This window comes from Mirounga leonina, unplaced genomic scaffold (assembly GCF_011800145.1).
Source record: "Mirounga leonina isolate KUSES-001 unplaced genomic scaffold, KU_Mleo_1.0 Mir_82, whole genome shotgun sequence".
NCBI lineage: Eukaryota > Metazoa > Chordata > Mammalia > Carnivora > Phocidae > Mirounga > Mirounga leonina.
In genome coordinates this window covers 11,669,887-11,687,689 of record NW_023270825.1, presented here as the reverse complement: position 1 = coordinate 11,687,689, position 17,803 = coordinate 11,669,887, and the positions used below count along the sequence as shown (strand labels likewise).

Sequence of the window (17,803 nt, the reverse complement as noted above, 5' to 3'; positions counted from 1 at the left end):
ATTACCTGGAAAGAAAGAAATAAGTCCTACTGAAGAGCACTGCCACATTTAGAGGTTAAAGAAAGAAAGTAACTAGCAAGGGAGATGGGGGAGTGACGAGTTAGATACAAGGAAAACCAGGAGAGGGTTGACACAGAAGCAGAGGGAGGAGAGCATTTCAAGGAGGCCGAACACTTACTTTTACTGAATGTTGCTATGATTTCTGCCAGTTGAGGCCAGAGAAATAAATGCCTATTGGCTTAAATTGCATAGAGGTTGGTCAGTGACCTTGATGAAAGCACTTTTTTTTTAAAGATTTTATGTATTTATTTGACAGAGACACAGCAAGAGAGGGAGCACAAGCAGGGGGAGTGGGAGAGGGAGAAGCAGGCTTCCTGCTGAGCAGGGAGCCCAATGTGGGGCTTGATTCCCGGGACCCTGGGACCATGACCTGAGCTGAAGGCAGACACTTAATGACTGAGCCACCCAGGCGCCCTGGTGAACGCACTTCTGGTGGGCTGGTGGAGGAAGATGCTAGCTTTGGGAGTCTGAATGGGAGGTGAGAAAGTGGAGACACATTTGTGGACAAATATTCTGAGAACTTGCTGTGAAAGGGGAGCATAGAAGTGATGAAGTACTTGCAGGGGATTGTAGGATTAAGAGAGGGTTCTTTTAAATAGGGGAATTCTAGAGGATCTGCGTATGCTAATAGGAATGGTACATCAATGATACATGGATATTGCAGGGAAAAGAGGGAATGACTGAAGAGGTTCAGTCCTCTAGAAGGTAAAAAAATGAGAATAGGATCCAGAGTACTCATGGGGATTGGCCTTGGATGAGAGCAGTGCCATTGATTCCTTGTAATCAGAGACACAATGGTGTTCATGCAGATACATTAATAGAATTGGTATTGGAGAATGGGTTACTGTCTAATGACTTTGTTTTCTAACTGAAAAATGAGGTGAGATGATCAGCTGAGAGTAGGGTGGAGGGAATGGTGCATGATGCTTGAGCAGAGAAAAGGTGATGTGAAATCATATCTCAGAGATAGTCAACCTACTACAAAAACTCAGATTGATAGGTAGTGCTTAGTGCCTGTTTGATATATGTATATATATTTTTTCCATTTGAGATTTTTGACTTTAAAGAGTAAGTAGCACAGTGGTGGGATTGTTTGTTTGTTTTTTCTCTGGCAACATTCAGTTTCTGGAATAGGCAAAGTGAAGGACTGGAGTCAGTCAGGGTTGGGGTTTTGCCAGGCTGGTACAAGGAAGGACTAGAGCGGCCAGATACTTGATCGTGTTTGCAAGATACTCATGGTGGATTGTGGATCAACAGGAAGGACATGAATGGAGACAGGAGGGGGTGAAAGAGCAGTTGGGGGCTTAGAGATTCGGTGAGGCCGAAGGATGTTCGAGGTGGGATTACTGAGTAAGCAAGGCGGGAGTGAGAGCATGAGACGCCAGAAGGTGAACATTTGGAAATGGTGCAGCTCAGGGGTGATGAGGTTCAGGGCATAACCGTGGTGGTGGGAGGCTGAAGTGAGATGAGGTTATTGGAAGTGAGAAAGGGGACTAGAGTCTGTAGCGGAGTTACTGAGGAAGACCGAAATCAGGTATTAAAGTCCTCAGGGAACGAGGTCCGATTAACCTATGCCAGCAGTGAAGAGGGAAGAGGGAAGGTTCCTAGTGAACTATCTGGGAGGGCCTGGAGTATTTGGAGGAGGAAGGAGAAGATCTGGTTTGGAAGCTGCAGTGAGGAGCAAGGAGCACAGACTTCCTGCTTCGGAGGCACAGGGGGTACAAGGAAGAAACCCTTGAAAAGGCTGCAGGAGAAACAGTTCCTGTGAAGGTTATCAGGCGAAGAAAGAGAACCTTCAGGGAAGAGGTGCAGTTTCGGGTGAGGGTAAGCAGCGTCATTCCAGAAGACATACTGGAAGGACTTGGGAGGGATAGAAAGTAGAGGAGTGGATCCGACTGGCAGATGTGCACATCAGTGATAATGAACAACCCAGGAGTCTTGGGTCTTTGCCTGTGACTGGGGAGAAAAAGGATGGGAAATGTGGTGGGATTGGTTTCCTGACACATTGTCATGAAAGGTGACAGCTTACCTGACTTTGTTGATAGGACCTTGGGTAGCCGGTAAGAGACCATCAGGTATGCGTGACCTCTCCTACTTGCATAGTTGGCCAGGGAAGGCTAATTTACTTCAAGGAGCTAAGATCTGAAATATTGCTGTGGAGCTGTACTTCGCTAATGAATGTTTTTGTAGCATCTGTTTAATAGCATGCAATTCTAGGTCTTAAATCCTAATAGATGTGCTAATGTTATATCTCCTTGAAATATACACAGTAGGCATCCCAACATAAATTCCATCAAATATATGTTGAGCACCTACCGTGTGTCAGGTTCTCTTTTAGGAATTGCAAACATGAGATTTTACCTCTGTTTTTTTAGTTGCTTACTTTCCAGCGCAAGCATTTTTAACATCCAACGCCTGAAAAGTATGTGGATTTCTATGTGTTTGTTTTTTGACGACTGAGGGGAGAAGGAACAGTCCACAGCTTTTTAACAAATTCTCAAGGGGGTCTATTTATTTAAGGACCCCTGGTCTAATAGGAGAGAGAGACATGAAAGCTAATCATTGTAATGCAATGAAATCATTGCCATCACAGAGAAAAATAAAGGAAGCACAGATTCACCTTGAAGAATGAGTTCATTAATTATCTATTTATATATTGAGGAACTTGGTAGTCTCTATTCTAGGTAATTTACACATTATTTGAAATCTTCCAGCATCCTTTTTATGTGTATTATATTAAAGATTTATTTATTTATTTTTAAAGATTTTATTTATTTGAGAGAGAGAGAGAGAGAGCAACAGAAATAGAGAAAGCACGAGCAGGGAGGAGAGGGAGAAGCAGGCTCTCCAATGAGCAGGGAGCCCCACATAGGGCTAGATCCAGGACCCTGGAATCATGACCTGAGCCGAAGGCAGACGCTTAACTGACTAAGCCACCCAGGTGCCCCATGAGATTGATTTATTTTAGAGAGGGAGAGTGAGTGTGCACTGGGGGATGGTGAGGGTGGAGTGGAGAGGAGCAGAGGGAAAGTTTTAAGTAGACTTTGCACTGAGCACGGAGCCAGATGCGGAACTCTTATCTCATGACCCTGAGATCCCTACTTGAGTCGAAACCAAGAGTCGGACGCTTAACCAACTATGCCAAGGCGCTCCGTTTTATGTGTGTTATTAATACTCATGTTTATAGGCTGGAATACATAAGTGAGGAAAGGTTAATTAATTGCTTAGAACCACCTAGTAGTAGTTTCAGATCTGAAACTGATTCTAAAGTCTACTGCTTTTCTTTTCTTTTTTTTTTTTTTAAAGATTTTATTTATTTATTTGACAGAGACACAGCGAGAGGGGGACACAAGCAGGGGGAATGGGAGAGGGAGAAGCAGGCTTCCCGCAGAGCAGGGAGCCTGATGCCAGATGCAGGGCTGGATCCTGAGCCGAAGGCAGACGGCAGACTGAGCCACCCAGGCGCCCCATGTCTACTGCTTTTCATTAAGCCACACTGGGAGCCACTGAAGGACTCATTGTAAACAAGAGTACATAAGATCATGTTTGTACTTTGAAATTTAGCAATGATGGAAATAGGTCTTTAAAGTGTTTGCTTTCTGGGGCGCCTGGCGCCTGGGTGGCTCAGTCAGTTGAGTGTCTGCCTTTCAATTCAGGTCATGATCCCGGGGCCCTGGGATGGAGCCCTGCATCGGGCTCCTTGCTCAGCATGGAGTCTGCTTCTCCCTCTGCCCCTCCCCCTGCTCATGCTCTCTCTCTTGCTCTCTCTGAGATATGTTTATGGAATTTCTGCCCACTTGGAAACCTGATGCAATGTTAATTTGTACGTTGTTTGTTAGACTATGATGTATTTTTAATTATGTTTTTATTTCTTTTGAGAAGACTTTTTGGATTGTTTTTGGACCAAAAATGACATCTATTATCAAATTAACTACCCTCTCTGGGGTTCAAGAAGAGTCTGCTCTTTGCTATCTTCTGCAAGTTGATGAGTTTAGATTTCTGTTGGACTGTGGCTGGGATGAGCACTTTTCTATGGATATTATAGATTCCCTGAGGAAGTAAGTTACTTTTCATATTTCTAGACTTTTATTAAATGAACTTCTCTTTTCTACACTGTAATACCATCTTGATGATATACGGTATTTGCTTGCTTTCCTCTATTTTGATTTATAGTAAAAGGCTTAGTTTTACTTAATCCAAAGAGCCAAATAGTGACTGTTTCCATTTGTAAAGTTTTGATTGCATTATAAACTGTTGATTGAAATTCAGTAAAATGTTAAGTGTTACTTGGCTAATGGATCCCAGTAGAGATTTTTTGCACCATAATTTTAGAGAAGAATAATTGTGTAAGAATTTGAAGAGAGGAAAAACCTTCCATGTGAAAAGTCTGCCATCAGATCACATTAGCTTACTTTTTATGTCTTTTGATCCTTCATATTGAGCTTTGGTGCCCAGAATAATGACCATGAGATACAAAAAGATACTAATCTATCAAAGAAAAATTCACTTAATACTTGTAGTATTGTACTAATTATGGAAGGAAAGAGAACTTAAATATTTAAAAACTGAGAACTTTTAGCAAAACATTTTTTTTCTAATTTCTTCTGTCAGTGAGACCATATGCTTTATTAATTGAAGTTTCACTGTAGTGAATATGCTATCAGTCACCATGCTAAAAAGCAGAGGCAAAAATCCATAATAAATATATGGCCATTTAAATATCCTCTCCCTAACAATTTCTGAAATTTCAAGTTGAGTTCTTGAACTTTAATAGTATATGAAACAGCCATTCACAATCAGCTTATGTGTGGTATCTACTGATGCTCTTTTTTCTTTTTTTATGTGCATAGAGATCCTCTGTTTTGTGCAACACATACCATACTTTTGATATCTATGCAGGACGGGGTAGTAATAACTGGTATTGCTAGGTATCGTAATTTCAGCTCTTCTGCTCTTTTACCCCAGCCTAGTCTTTACTCTTAAAAACAAGATTGGAGAAATTGAGAAGCCATTTTGATCATGTTCTCCTAGGCATGTTCACCAAATTGATGCAGTACTGTTGTCCCACCCCGACCCTCTTCATCTTGGTGCTCTCCCGTATGCCGTCGGGAAGCTGGGTCTGAACTGTGCTATCTACGCAACCATTCCTGTTTATAAAATGGGACAGATGTTCATGTATGATCTTTACCAGGTAACTCAAGCAATTAAAAACTGCTTTTTACACTCCTGTAGTGATCATGTTTAACCTCTGATTTATGTGCTGCTTTTAGTCTCGACACAATACAGAAGACTTTACACTCTTCACGTTAGATGATGTGGATGCAGCCTTTGATAAAATACAGCAGTTAAAATTCTCTCAGATTGTGAATTTGAAAGGTAAAAAATGATTCCAATAGTAAGTAATTGGACTAAGGGGTTTAACTGATTTTGAAAAGTACAAGGGGAATTTGTAGTAAAAATCATAGGCCCTGTGGTCTGAAAAAGAAAAGATTAGCATGTTCTCATATGGAACGCTGAACTTCTCCCAAGTCATTTGGATTTTAAAACATTCCAGATTAAATACTAACACAATGTTAATAGCTCAAGCCTTTTCACATTTAACTTGGGAATGACTTATTTAGTGTTTACTGTGTATGATGCACAAAGGTAACGTGCCAGATCCTCCTCCTAAGAGTTCACGGTTGAGGGGCTCAGATGACTAAATGTAGTGATTGAAGTCTTGAAGGAAATGCAGTGCCTTGGCAGCATAGTAGAAGATAACTGAATTCTAGAATTGGGTATTAAGAAGTTTATTACTTAATTAGGTCAGGAAGCCCTCTGTTAAGTATAGATTTCTCATCTGTGGAGGGAGATTAAATATGAAGCCTTGCGTTAAAATTGAGAAAATGGTGCCATGGTGGACTCTGACGAGTTGACCAAGAAATAACAATGTCACAACAGTTGGGCTTGTACTTAATTTTTCTATAGGATAAATTTTTTACCATGAGATTTGTATTGTTACTCTGTCAATTTCAGGTTAGCAAAAATGGAAACATTTGATTGTGTGTGTACCGAATAAATATTCAAATTTATTCATTCATATTAAGTAATTTAATAGGGTACTGGCATTTAAATCCAATCTCTATAATATTTCAGTTTATGAACACAGATACGTGTGCAAGAATTCATAACAAAACGACAAGAGAGTTTGTCTACAGTGAGGGAATGGAGTGGCTGGGGGGGGCAGAAGAGTGAGACTTGCATTTTCAGTGTTTGCCTTTTTACTTTGGGATTTTGTATCACTGCATATATTAGCTATTAAAAATAGTTTACAAATAAATAAGCTTTCTTTAGGCTTGTAAAAGAAATCTGAGTATTGTCTCTCTCTTATTAACATAGGTAAAGGACATGGCTTGTCTATCACACCTCTGCCAGCTGGTCATATGATAGGTGGAACAATATGGAAAATAGTCAAAGATGGAGAAGAAGAAATTGTGTATGCAGTTGACTTTAACCACAAGAGGGAGATGTAGGTATATCCAGACAAAAGCTAATGGAAATGCAGTTGGTATTGTTTCATTCTTTGGAGGGAAAATTAAACTAAAAAGTTGTTTTTTTTTTTTTTTAACTAGAAATCTAGAACTACTTAAAGGCCTCAAATAGTGAATTTTTTGCATTGTGAGGGGAAACTTTGATATAAGAGATAATGTATTTTACAAACTGACATGTAAGTATCCAGTCTAAAACAGATAACTCTCTGGAGATGTTGCAAAGGAGATTAATTTTTGTACGTAAAATTATATTTTATATGCTACTTGACCTGTTATTTGAAGGACCTTTGTGGGTTTTTTTTTTTTTTTTTTTAAAGTTAGTAATTATGATATAACTATATTTAAAGTCAAACTCCTTTTAAAAGGGACACAGTAGTTGTAATTTTAAATACTTTGTTTTCTACTCACAGCATTACTATAAAATTGTTTTGGCGTTTAGTTTCATAGAGGCTTCTTTTGTAATTTCTGTACATTAAGTTCATAGTTATTTTGTATGAGATTACAGTAGCCTCAAGATCTTTTGTATCTTCTATTTAGAAGTATATAAGACTAATAAGTTTTAGGCTCTTTTAATCACAGATTAATGAGGAAAGTATGGATATTCGAGTAAATGGTATTCAAACATTTTGGGAAAAAGTCAGTTTGTGGTTTTTCTTGTTTGTTTTTTACCACATAACAAATTTCAGATGGATTAGAATTAAATAGAAAATGAAACCGTATGGGTGAGTCTAATCTCTGATAAGAGTTTGTGAGTGTAAAGGCAGCGGATCAAGTTACAAAGGAAAACTCTGATAGATTTGATTACATACAGATTCAGAACATCTGAAACAGTAAACTAAAGACCAATAAAATAGGGAAAATATTTGCAGCTTGTTGGCTAAAGGCTTACGTGTATAAGACCAGGTATTAACCAATCAAAAAGATGCCAGTTACAACATGGACAAAAGTTATAAAGTAAAAAACTTTAAATGGTAGTTCTTTTTAAAATTAAATATCCTTAAAATGATGTTTAAATGGTAGTATTCTAGGAAATAGTGAGTTGCTCATTCTTTCTGGAAAAGGTAGAGCTTTCTGAAAAAGGTTAAATTTTTCTGGAAAGCCATTTAGCAAAACTGTGTATTGTAGTAAATAATTTCTAGGAATGTGGCCTAAAGAAACAATCAGAAATGCAATCAAAGTTTTTTGCAAAAATGTTCTTTGAGATTATTTATAATGATGAGAAAAGTAACCTAAACAAAGGGAAGTGATCAGATAAAATACACAGTAAGAGGTTTTTACAATTGTTAAAAAATAGATTTAGAAACCAGTTTTAGTGTCATGGGAGAAAACCAGGGTATAGAACTGAGTATAGAGGCATATACATGAGATACCGGTTTTGTAAAATATATTCACATATATATGCTTAGAAAAGTGTATTTGGGGGCGCCTGAGTGGCTCAGTTGGTTAAGCGACTGCCTTCGGCTCAGGTCATGATCCTGGAGTCCCTGGATCGAGTCCCGCATCGGGCTCCCTTCTCGGCAGGGAGCCTGCTTCTGCCTCTGACCCTCCCCCCTCTCATGTGCTCTCTCTCTCTCATTCTCTCTGTCTCAAATAAATAAATAAAAATCTTTAAAAAAAATAAAAATTAAATAAAAATTAAAAAAAAAAAAAGGTGTATTTGGGGGCGCCTGGGTGGCTCAGTTGGTTAAGCGTCTACCTTTGGCTCAGGTCACGATCCCAAGATTCTGGGATCAAGCCCAGCATCGGGCTCCCTGCTCTGCGGGAAGCCTGTTTCTCCCTCTCCCACCCCCTCTGCTTGTGTTCCCTCTCTCGCTGTCTCTCTCTCTGTTAATAAATAAATAAAATCTTAAAAAAAAAAAAAAAAGAAAAGTGTATTTATGTGCTTAGAAAGATGTATACCAAAATATTATATCGATTTCTCTGAGTGATGGAACTCTGGAAAATCTTAATTTTCCTATTTTTTTTTTAATGTACTAGATTTCTTATTAATGAGCACCTGTCCTTTTATAGTTAGGGAAGGAAAAATCTTATAAAAGAAAGTTGCTTATTTTTTAGGTGAGATAAGCAGCTGTTTATTTGAAGTGATGTAATACTCCTCTTCTTCAACTTTGTTATAGCCATTTAAATGGATGTTCCCTGGAAATGCTAAGCAGACCCTCCCTGCTTATCACAGATTCCTTTAATGCTACGTATGTGCAACCTCGGAGAAAACAGAGAGACGAGCAGCTTCTGAGTACGTATTACATAGTAATGTCCTCTGTGGAGGTGCATGGTAGTATGAATTACTGTTTCTTCTATTTTGTTTAACACTTTTCTTGTCATGAGAGATTGGTTAACTCTAATTTTTTTTTTTTAAGAGAGGGAGATGTGGGGGAGGGGCAGAGGGAGAGAGAGAATCTTAAGCAGCCTCACCCCCAGTGTGGAGCCCATGTGGGGCTCAATCTCCCGACCCTGAGATCATGACTTGAGCCAAAATCAAGAGTTGGATGCTTAATTGACTGAGCCACCCAGGTGCCTCTAACTCTAATATTTTTGAAAAAATATTATGTGACCATATCATTATTTTGTACAAAAAGATGCTTTAGTTCATCTGAATTCAGCTTTTATGGGATAGGTGTAGAGATTGACTTCTCCCTGTCATTCAGCACATAGCTAGCTCTATGTGGCATTCACTGATATAGGTCTAGGGAATGCCAGAATATATAAAGAGCTCATAGAAATCTATTAAAAAAGGGCGCCTGGGTGGCTCAGTTAGTTAAGGGTCTGCCTTTGGCATAGGTCATGATCCTGGGGTCCTGGGATTGAGTTCCGCATCAGGCTCCCTGCTTAGCAGGGAGTCTGTTACTTCCTCTCCCCCTGCTGCTCCCCTTGCTTGTGTGCTCATTCTCTCTCTTTCTCTCGCTCTCTTAAATAAATAAAATCTTAAAAAAAAAATCTATTAGAAAAACACATACTCTAAAAGAAAAATGAGCAAAGAAAAAAAAAGAAAAAAAACGAGCAAAGGAGATACATGAGGATGCAAATAGTCCACTGATTTTTGGTGTTGGGAGTCTTACACTCTAATCTAGTAGTCTCAGTTCTAAAGAGGAGCCTCTGGGCCATCCCTGGTTGCTTCTCCTTTGGCTCCAGCTGCTTTACCTTCTTTTTTTATAAGCTACATGGGATTTCAACGGGAAAATTAGATTCTACTTTTAAATATGTTTGAAACCACTGCTTTCATATACCTACTTAAAAAGCAGAGCTTGTGGGATGCCTGGGTGTCTCAGTCGATTGAGCATCTGCCTTCGGCTCAGGTCATGATCCCAGCGTTCTGGGATCGAGTCCTGCATTGGGTTCCTTGCTCAGCAGGGAGCCTGCTTCTCCCTCTGCCTGCCACTCCCCCTGCTTGGGCGCGCTCTCTCGCTCTCTCTGACAAATAAATAAAATCTTTAAAAAAAAAAAAAAAGGCAGAGTTTGTGTATTGTGTTGTATTCACTTTAAGAAGGTGTTTAGTTCTTGTGTTTTTTTGTTTGTTTTTGCTAGAGTTTGGTTTTACCAAGTGTTTCCAAGCCAACTTTAATGTAGAGCGAGGAAATCTACTCCTAAAGATACTTTTGTTGGAAGAGGGAATTTGATCTATATTTTATTGTGTAGGCATACATACACACAAAATGTGTACATACAAAATAAAGTATGAATGTGTGTACTTGTGTGTATAAATTTGGGAATCATTTGTAACAAAGTTGTAAATAATTGGCCCCAGTGTACTGTATGAATGTCATTTTTTATGTGGACTGTGGGTGAAGAGGGCTGGGGACCACTGATTTACACTTTTTCAGTGAAAAAAAATTGAGAATTAATGGCATTGTCTTTCATTCCTATGAAGATACATTCACAGAATAAAAAGTAGTTGTAATAACCTGAGTGGAATTTTTAAAATTGTGTACCTGGCCTAATAATTGCTTATTTATAAATTTCAGACTTTATACTGGAGATTAAGTCATCTTTAATTTTGCAGCAAGGTATTGTTATGTTCTCTATGGATTTTACATTCTTGTTTTCTAGCAAATGTCCTGGAAACACTTCGAGGTGATGGAAATGTATTAATAGCAGTGGACACTGCAGGCAGAGTTTTGGAACTTGCTCAACTCCTTGATCAAATCTGGAGAACTAAAGATGCAGGATTGGGTGTCTACTCACTGGCACTCCTGAATAATGTCAGCTATAATGTGGTGGAGTTTTCCAAGTCCCAGGTTTGTTTTCATGATGTCATTTGTAATACAGAAGTTTGCTACAGAAATTGGACTTCTGGAAAACAGTGTTTTAGTTGCCCTTTGGATTTTATTCTTCTGTTGAAGAAGTTGATGGTGATGATGATAATGGTAATGAGCCACTTGTTCTGTGTGTTAACATGGAATATTTCGTTTAGTCCTTCTAGATCCTATGAAGTAGGTTCTGTTTTTGTCCCCATCTTACAGATTGGGCAAGTTGCTTCCCTAACACTTGGTATCACAATCTGTAAAATGGGGACAAAAGTAGAACCTACCTCATAGGATATACATGTTAGAATCCATTTTTCTCTTCTTTCTGAATAAGCTCTTTCCCTTGAAATAGCAATCTTGGGTAAGATATTTATTTAAAACTTATACTCTGCTTTCTCAGTAAGATTTAAGGTGACTTGTAACTGAAATATATGCAAAATTGGATTTTTAGGGATGAACTATGGGGGTGGGAGGATATAATGGGGAACAGAACAGAGAGTAAGCTGCTCGTCAGAATGGTACATGTTTAAAGAACCATTGGTGGTAAAGACTTAAAAGAAGACAGACCAGGAACTTCTAGACTTTGTGGAAGACATTGCAGTTATAATCTAGTATTTTCTAATTATGGTCTCCTTTCCCCCTATATTAGGTAGAATGGATGAGTGACAAATTGATGAGATGTTTTGAAGACAAAAGAAATAATCCATTTCAGTTTCGCCATCTCTCTTTATGTCACGGTCTTTCCGACTTGGCTCGGGTACCTAGCCCCAAAGTGGTACTCGCCAGCCAGCCTGACCTGGAATGTGGATTTTCAAGGGATCTCTTCATTCAGTGGTGTCAGGACCCTAAAAACTCAATCATTCTAACTTACAGAACTACTCCTGGGACTTTAGCACGTTTCCTAATTGATAATCCTTCTGAAAAAATTACAGAAATAGAGGTAAGTGCTTATATGTGAACTTTATCTTAAAACTGTTTGGGGGAGGGGCGCCTGGGTGGCTCAGTCGTTAAGTATCTGCCTTCAGCTCAGGTCATGATCCTAGGGTCCTGGAATTGAGCCCCGCAGCAGGCTCCCTGCTCTGCGGGAAACCTGCTTCTCCCTCTCCCACTCCCCCTGCTTGTGTTCCCTCTCCCGCTGTCTCTGTCAAATAAATAAATAAATAAAATCTTTAAAAAAAAAAAAAACAAAAAAACAAAACTGGGGGACACATGCATGATGTTTATAGAAATGAGGGACCAAAAATGAAATTGTCTCCAGATTTTTACCAGAGTAACAATAGAGAGCCTTTAATAGCACAAACTTCAGAGCTCCTTATTGGAAATGCCCATTCTTTAACCCTTCCATGTTATCCTCTGGAACCATGCCCAGAAGGTGTCACTCACCCTGTATTCTCAAGTGCTCTTTGAAAAGTTCTTTTCATATCCTTTCCCTAATTGAAATCTGTTTTGTAACAATAGTCTTTCCTGTAGGCCTCTCAAGTAGACACTCTTTTTTTCTCTTTCATGCTTCATATACTTTGGGTGGGGTAGATGTCCTTTTTCTGTCCTGCAGGTTTCAAGCCATTTCTCTTCCCTCTCTGTGTCATGCCATCAGACTTGACAATACAGTGACCCCTTCTGACATTTACTGATCCCTTGGTCATTCTCTGTCTTTCATTGGTGACTTTAACCCTGGTCCACAGTCTTCCTGTCCACTCACTCAGGACTGCATTCTTGATGACGCTAGTGTCCATATGTGTGATCTGTCCAAGGCCTTGGCCCTCTTAGTTCCTTGACACCTTGTTTCTTAATGATCTTTTCCTCCATTCCACCTTAGCCATCCCTTTCCACAATCATACTGTCTACTCTTATGGTCATACCCTTCACCTTGTTACGGGTTACCCCTGAAGATCTCCATCTCAATTATCCCACTCTGATCTTACAGCTGACTTGCTCTAATACTCTCATGCCAGCAATTCTTTGGTTCCATTGGGACTTTTAATTTGTGTACTATCCATCATTGCTCCAGCTTCTAGTCAGTGTTCCATCATTATTTTACAAACACCTTTAACTCTGTTACTCTCCTGTGCATTATACTCACCTGGCAAAACTTTGAACCATTTGCTTAACTGTTCCTATACCCAAGCAACCTTATGTTACTGGTGTTAAACACGTGTGGACAGGTTGCCTTTCACATTCATGACCTCAAATCTCAGACGGGCACCCAGCACCAGCCCAACATTCTCTAAGATACTCTTTTTCCTACTCTCCAGTTAGGTAGCTTCATACCTTCCTTCTCTTCAAATATCCTACAACTCATTTCAGCCCTCACCCATAGCACATGAACTTGTTTCAAACTTAGCTAAGAAGTAGAAGCAGTCAGACAAGAATCCCCTTATCTTCTCCACACTAAATAGCCTAACTTGTTTCTGTATCCGCATTTGCTGCTCTATCTCTTGTTAACGGGAGCAAAACAAGTAGCCAAGTGACCAGTATGCCAAAAGATCATTTTGCTTAATAACCAACCCATCTCATCTATCAGTTTTCCAAAGCTAGTATCATTAACTGTAAAGTCTGTAGCAATTGATACTGAATGGGCAATTGCCAAAGTTGGGCACAGTTGTGGATGACTTTTTTATTTTTCCTTCCTGGTAGCCATGTTAAGGAATGTTGTTTGTTAGAAGCTGAGTGATAAGTGTACCTTAGTCTTTAACTCTACTTAAGAAAAGCACAAACGTAGTAACTAAAATCTCATATACATTCACTATACATACAGAATTGTTGAGGAAGGATTCAGAGCAAACATACCAAAGTAAAAACTGTCCTTTGGGTTATTTAATAGCTTAGAAACAAGGAGTTTTCTTTAAAAATTAAAAGAGCTCAGGGGTACCTGGGTGGCTCAGTTAGTTAAGCGGCCAGCTTTTGATTTTGACTCAGGTCATAACCTCAGGGTTGTGAGGTTGTGAGATGGAGTCCGGAGTTAGGTTCCTGTGCTCAGCAGGGAGTCTGCTTGAGATTCTCCCTCTCCCTCTGGCCTCCCCCGCCCCCGCCACATGCACACACACACTCTCTCTCTCTGAAATAAATCTTTAAGCAAAAAATTAAAAGAGCTCTTTGAAATACTTGGAATAGTTTCATCAGATATGAAATACTGAATTTGAAAATAATAATTACTAGAAATTCAATTAAGGTTGATAGGCATAGGCCGTTTGAGGAATTAATAAAAGAATATTAAAAGCGGTTTCAGTTTGAAAAAAGATAGAAAAGGACATTTGGAGCTGTAACTTGAAACATTAGGTTTTTGACTTTTTAATAAGTAGTACTAACACTTAGGATTCTTTCCCTTCTCCCCTTGTAGGGGTGTTTCTTCTGTCATTATGCCTTCTCTCCATGGCCTATCAGTTTTTCCCTCTACTTGGTCATATGCAAAACATTGTACTCTTTCTCCTCCCCCTAGTCCCAGACTTACTCTTCTCTGAGTCTTCCTTATCTCAGACAATAGCAGCACTTTCCACAGATTTTTTTCAGCGTCCATTGCCATGTAACATGTGCTGGAAGTGTGCATGTGCAAGTGCACGGTGTGATGCACGTTTACAAACCGAACACATCTGTCTAGCCTGTACCCAGACCAAGACGTATTGGCAGTACCTCATACATCCCCTTCTGGATCCTTCCCCTCCGAGGGAAGCCGCTATCCTGACTTCTCATGCACAGATGGCTATATTATAAACGTTCAAGTGTTTTCAAATAAATGAATTCATTTTAGTAACCTTATAATAACGCACGTGTATATGTGTACTGTGATTATTGAATCCAGTGGTTCTCAAGATATGAGGGCCCCTGAGAGGGGTCCCTGAGACCCTTTCAGGGAGTGCCCAAGGTCAAAACTACTTCTGATAGTAATGTTAAGATATTACTTGCCTTTTCGCTTGTGCCTGGATTTAACGTTGCAGAGTCAAAGCAGTGCGAGAGGTGCTGGTCCCTTAGCCTCAATCCAGCGTGGCCCCAGCCAGCAGCAGCCGCTGCACTGTACATGAGCCCATACTCGAAGCTCCAGAAAAGGGCCCGTTTCTCTTAAGGATGTTCTTGACGAAGCAGTAAAAGTTATTTATTAAATCCTTTCATAAAAGGTTTTTAAAAATAATCTGGATGGCAAGATGGGAAGTAGGCGTACAGCACTTGGGTTGCATACTAATACACAATGTTTGTCTCGAAGAAAGCCACTTGTATCATTGAGTTAACTGGCCACTTTTTCCTCGGAACACCATTTTTACTTGAAATAATGACATGGTTGCTCAGACTTGGGTATTCGGCAGATATTCTCTCAAAGATGAGTAAGTTGAGCTTGTCACTCTAAGGAAAACAGTTGATCGCATCTGTTGCCTAAATCTGATAAAATTCAAACTTTGAGGTGAAAATTAGAATTTTGGGAAGCGATGCCCATCACCATGAAATAGACAACTTAAACTTAGAAGGCTTTGCTGATGAGATTGGTGGTGATATTTGCAAATGTGATTTTTAAAATACTGTCAACATTTGTAAGATCTGTGTAACTTGGTGAACCAGTACTTTGCAAATAACCGATGCCTGTAGGTACAAGATAGTGCTCAAAAGAGCCATTCAAAGTGCAAGATAAATCAATATATTTTAACATAACAGTATAAAAAGTTGTTGGTTTCAGATTCCACATTACAACGAATCTTTTAAGAAACCACCAGTTTGTTTTTTTTAATTTTTTATTTATTTTTTAAAAAGATTTTATTTATTTATTTGTGAGAGAGAGAATGAGAGAGAGCACATGAGAGGGGTGAGGGTCAGAGGGAGAAGCAGACTCCCCACCAAGCAGGGAGCCCGATGCGGGACTCGATCCAGGGACTCCGGGATCATGACCTGAGCCGAAGGCAGTCGCTTAACCAACTGAGCTACCCAGGCGCCCATGAAAGAAACCACCAGTTTTTGAGTTTTAATGTAATACCAAGGAATATTCATGGAAATGCTACTTAAATATTTTTCCCTTTTCCAATTATACATCTGTGTGAGGCTGCATTTTCTTCATATGCTTTAACCAAAACAACATATTGCAGGAGATTGAATTCAGCAGATGTGAGGATCCAGCTGTCTTCTATTGAGCTAGACATTAAAGAGACTTGCAAAAATGTAAAATAATGCTGTGCTTTCCACTATTCTTTGTTTTTGCTTTAGAAAATTTAATTACCTTTTATAAAAATATAATGTTAATATGCAATGATTTTATTTTTTAGTTTACAGATGAATATTTTAAAACTTCCTCATTCTTGATTTCTGATATGGCAGACATTAATAAATGTAATCTACAAAAAAAACAAAAACTATTTGGGGTTCTCAGTAATTTTTAAGAGTCTAAGACAATCCTGAGATCAAAAAGTTGGAGAGATCTACTGATTTAATCATCCCATGTTGATGGATTTTAAAGTTGAGTCTGGTTTTTTACTGTTACACACATTGCTGCAATTGTACTTTTTTCCTAACACTTGTGATTGTTTCCGTAGCATAAATTCCTAGAAGTAGAAATGCTATGTCAAATGACGGGCACATTTTTATGGCAAATTGCCTTCTACCATAGTTACGCTAATTTTCCCATAGATATATAGTAATTAGCATTGCCAATCTAATAGATTTTAAAATGGTATTACAGGGGCACCTGGGTGGCTCAGTTGGTTACACATCTGCTTTCAGCTCAGGTCATGATCCCAGGGTTCTGGGATTGAGCCCCACGTTGGGTTCCCTGCTCAGTGGGGAGGCTGCTTCTCCCTTTCTCATAGCCACCCCCCCAAATAAATAAATAATAATAAATAAAATCTTATATGGTATTACATTTCAAAAATTTTGCATTTTTCAAAAACCAGCGAAATGGGACCTCTTTTCATAGCTGTTAGTTACTTGTCTTATTTTGTAACTTGCTTATATATGGATTTGTCCTTTTTTGATGTGTTGATCATCTTTTTCTTAACTGATTTGGAAGAGCTCTTAGGAAAAAAGAGCTGCTGATAGTCATGTAGTGCTGTAAATAATTTTATCCGTTCCCTGTAATTTTATGAGATTTTTAAATGTCAAAGAAATGTATTTTTTTTCATGTTGCCGTATTTATTCATCTTTTCCTTTGTGGTTTTTGGGTTTTATGTCCTGTGTAGGCCTCACCTACTCCAAATTATAAAAATACTTACCTGTATTTTCTTTTCCTGATTGGTGATTTTTAACCAGTTTAAATTAAACCCAGCCTAGAAATGTGGCAGCTCAATTTTGGTGCTGATCTAAATAGGATCTGTAATTGCATGTAATGGGAACTTGAATAATTTCAAATTTAAGATGATAAATGCACAGATGTGCTACATCTCACACCCTACCGCCTAACCCCTGATACTGATGCTTCCTTCTGTCTGCTGTTTTTCTCTAGTTGAGGAAACGTGTGAAGCTTGAAGGGAAAGAACTAGAAGAATACTTGGAAAAAGAGAAACTAAAGAAAGAAGCGGCAAAAAAACTTGAGCAGTCAAAAGAGTGAGTTATTTTCAGACAGAAGCTTATATGTAAATTACATATAATTTAAGAACTTACTCCTAAGATACAAAAGTTTATTTGAAAATATTTAAATTTTCTTTGAGAAACAAAACAGATGAACATAGGGGAAGGGAAGGAAAAATAAAATAAGGACAGAGAGAGAGACAAACCATAAGAGACTCTTGACTATAGGGAACAAACTGAAGGTTGCTGAAGGGGAGGTGGTTGCTGAGATGGTATATAACTGGGTGATGGGCATTAAGGAGGGCAGGTGATGGAATGAGCACTGGGTGTTATATATGACTGATGAATCACTAAACTATACCCTGAACCTAATAATACACTATATGTTAACTAACTTGAATTTAAATTAAAAAAAAAATATTTACATTTTCTGTTGACTTCATTATTTTTGTGAACATTTTTAAATGGTGCTAGAATGCCAAGTTCTTTCAGTGC

General features: G+C 38.8%; 1 protein-coding gene across 6 annotated transcripts in view; it reads left to right on the top strand.

Annotated features, from left to right (window-relative positions):
- The window catches only part of CPSF2 (cleavage and polyadenylation specific factor 2), a 33,264-nt gene that overhangs the window by 4,493 nt on the left and 10,968 nt on the right, over positions 1-17,803 (top strand). For 5 of the 6 annotated variants that reach the window (XM_034993348.1, XM_034993345.1, XM_034993347.1 and 2 more), the window contains 8 exons: positions 3,943-4,118; positions 5,092-5,251; positions 5,331-5,436; positions 6,439-6,568; positions 8,708-8,823; positions 10,635-10,822; positions 11,481-11,771; positions 17,244-17,344. In XM_034993348.1, the coding sequence (XP_034849239.1) occupies positions 3,970-4,118; positions 5,092-5,251; positions 5,331-5,436; positions 6,439-6,568; positions 8,708-8,823; positions 10,635-10,822; positions 11,481-11,771; positions 17,244-17,344 (1,241 nt within the window). In that variant the 5' untranslated portion in view covers positions 3,943-3,969. Of the gene's footprint in view, positions 1-3,939; positions 4,119-5,091; positions 5,252-5,330; positions 5,437-6,438; positions 6,569-8,707; positions 8,824-10,634; positions 10,823-11,480; positions 11,772-17,243; positions 17,345-17,803 lie in introns of all 6 variants that reach the window. The other variant, XM_034993349.1, reaches the window with a different exon arrangement.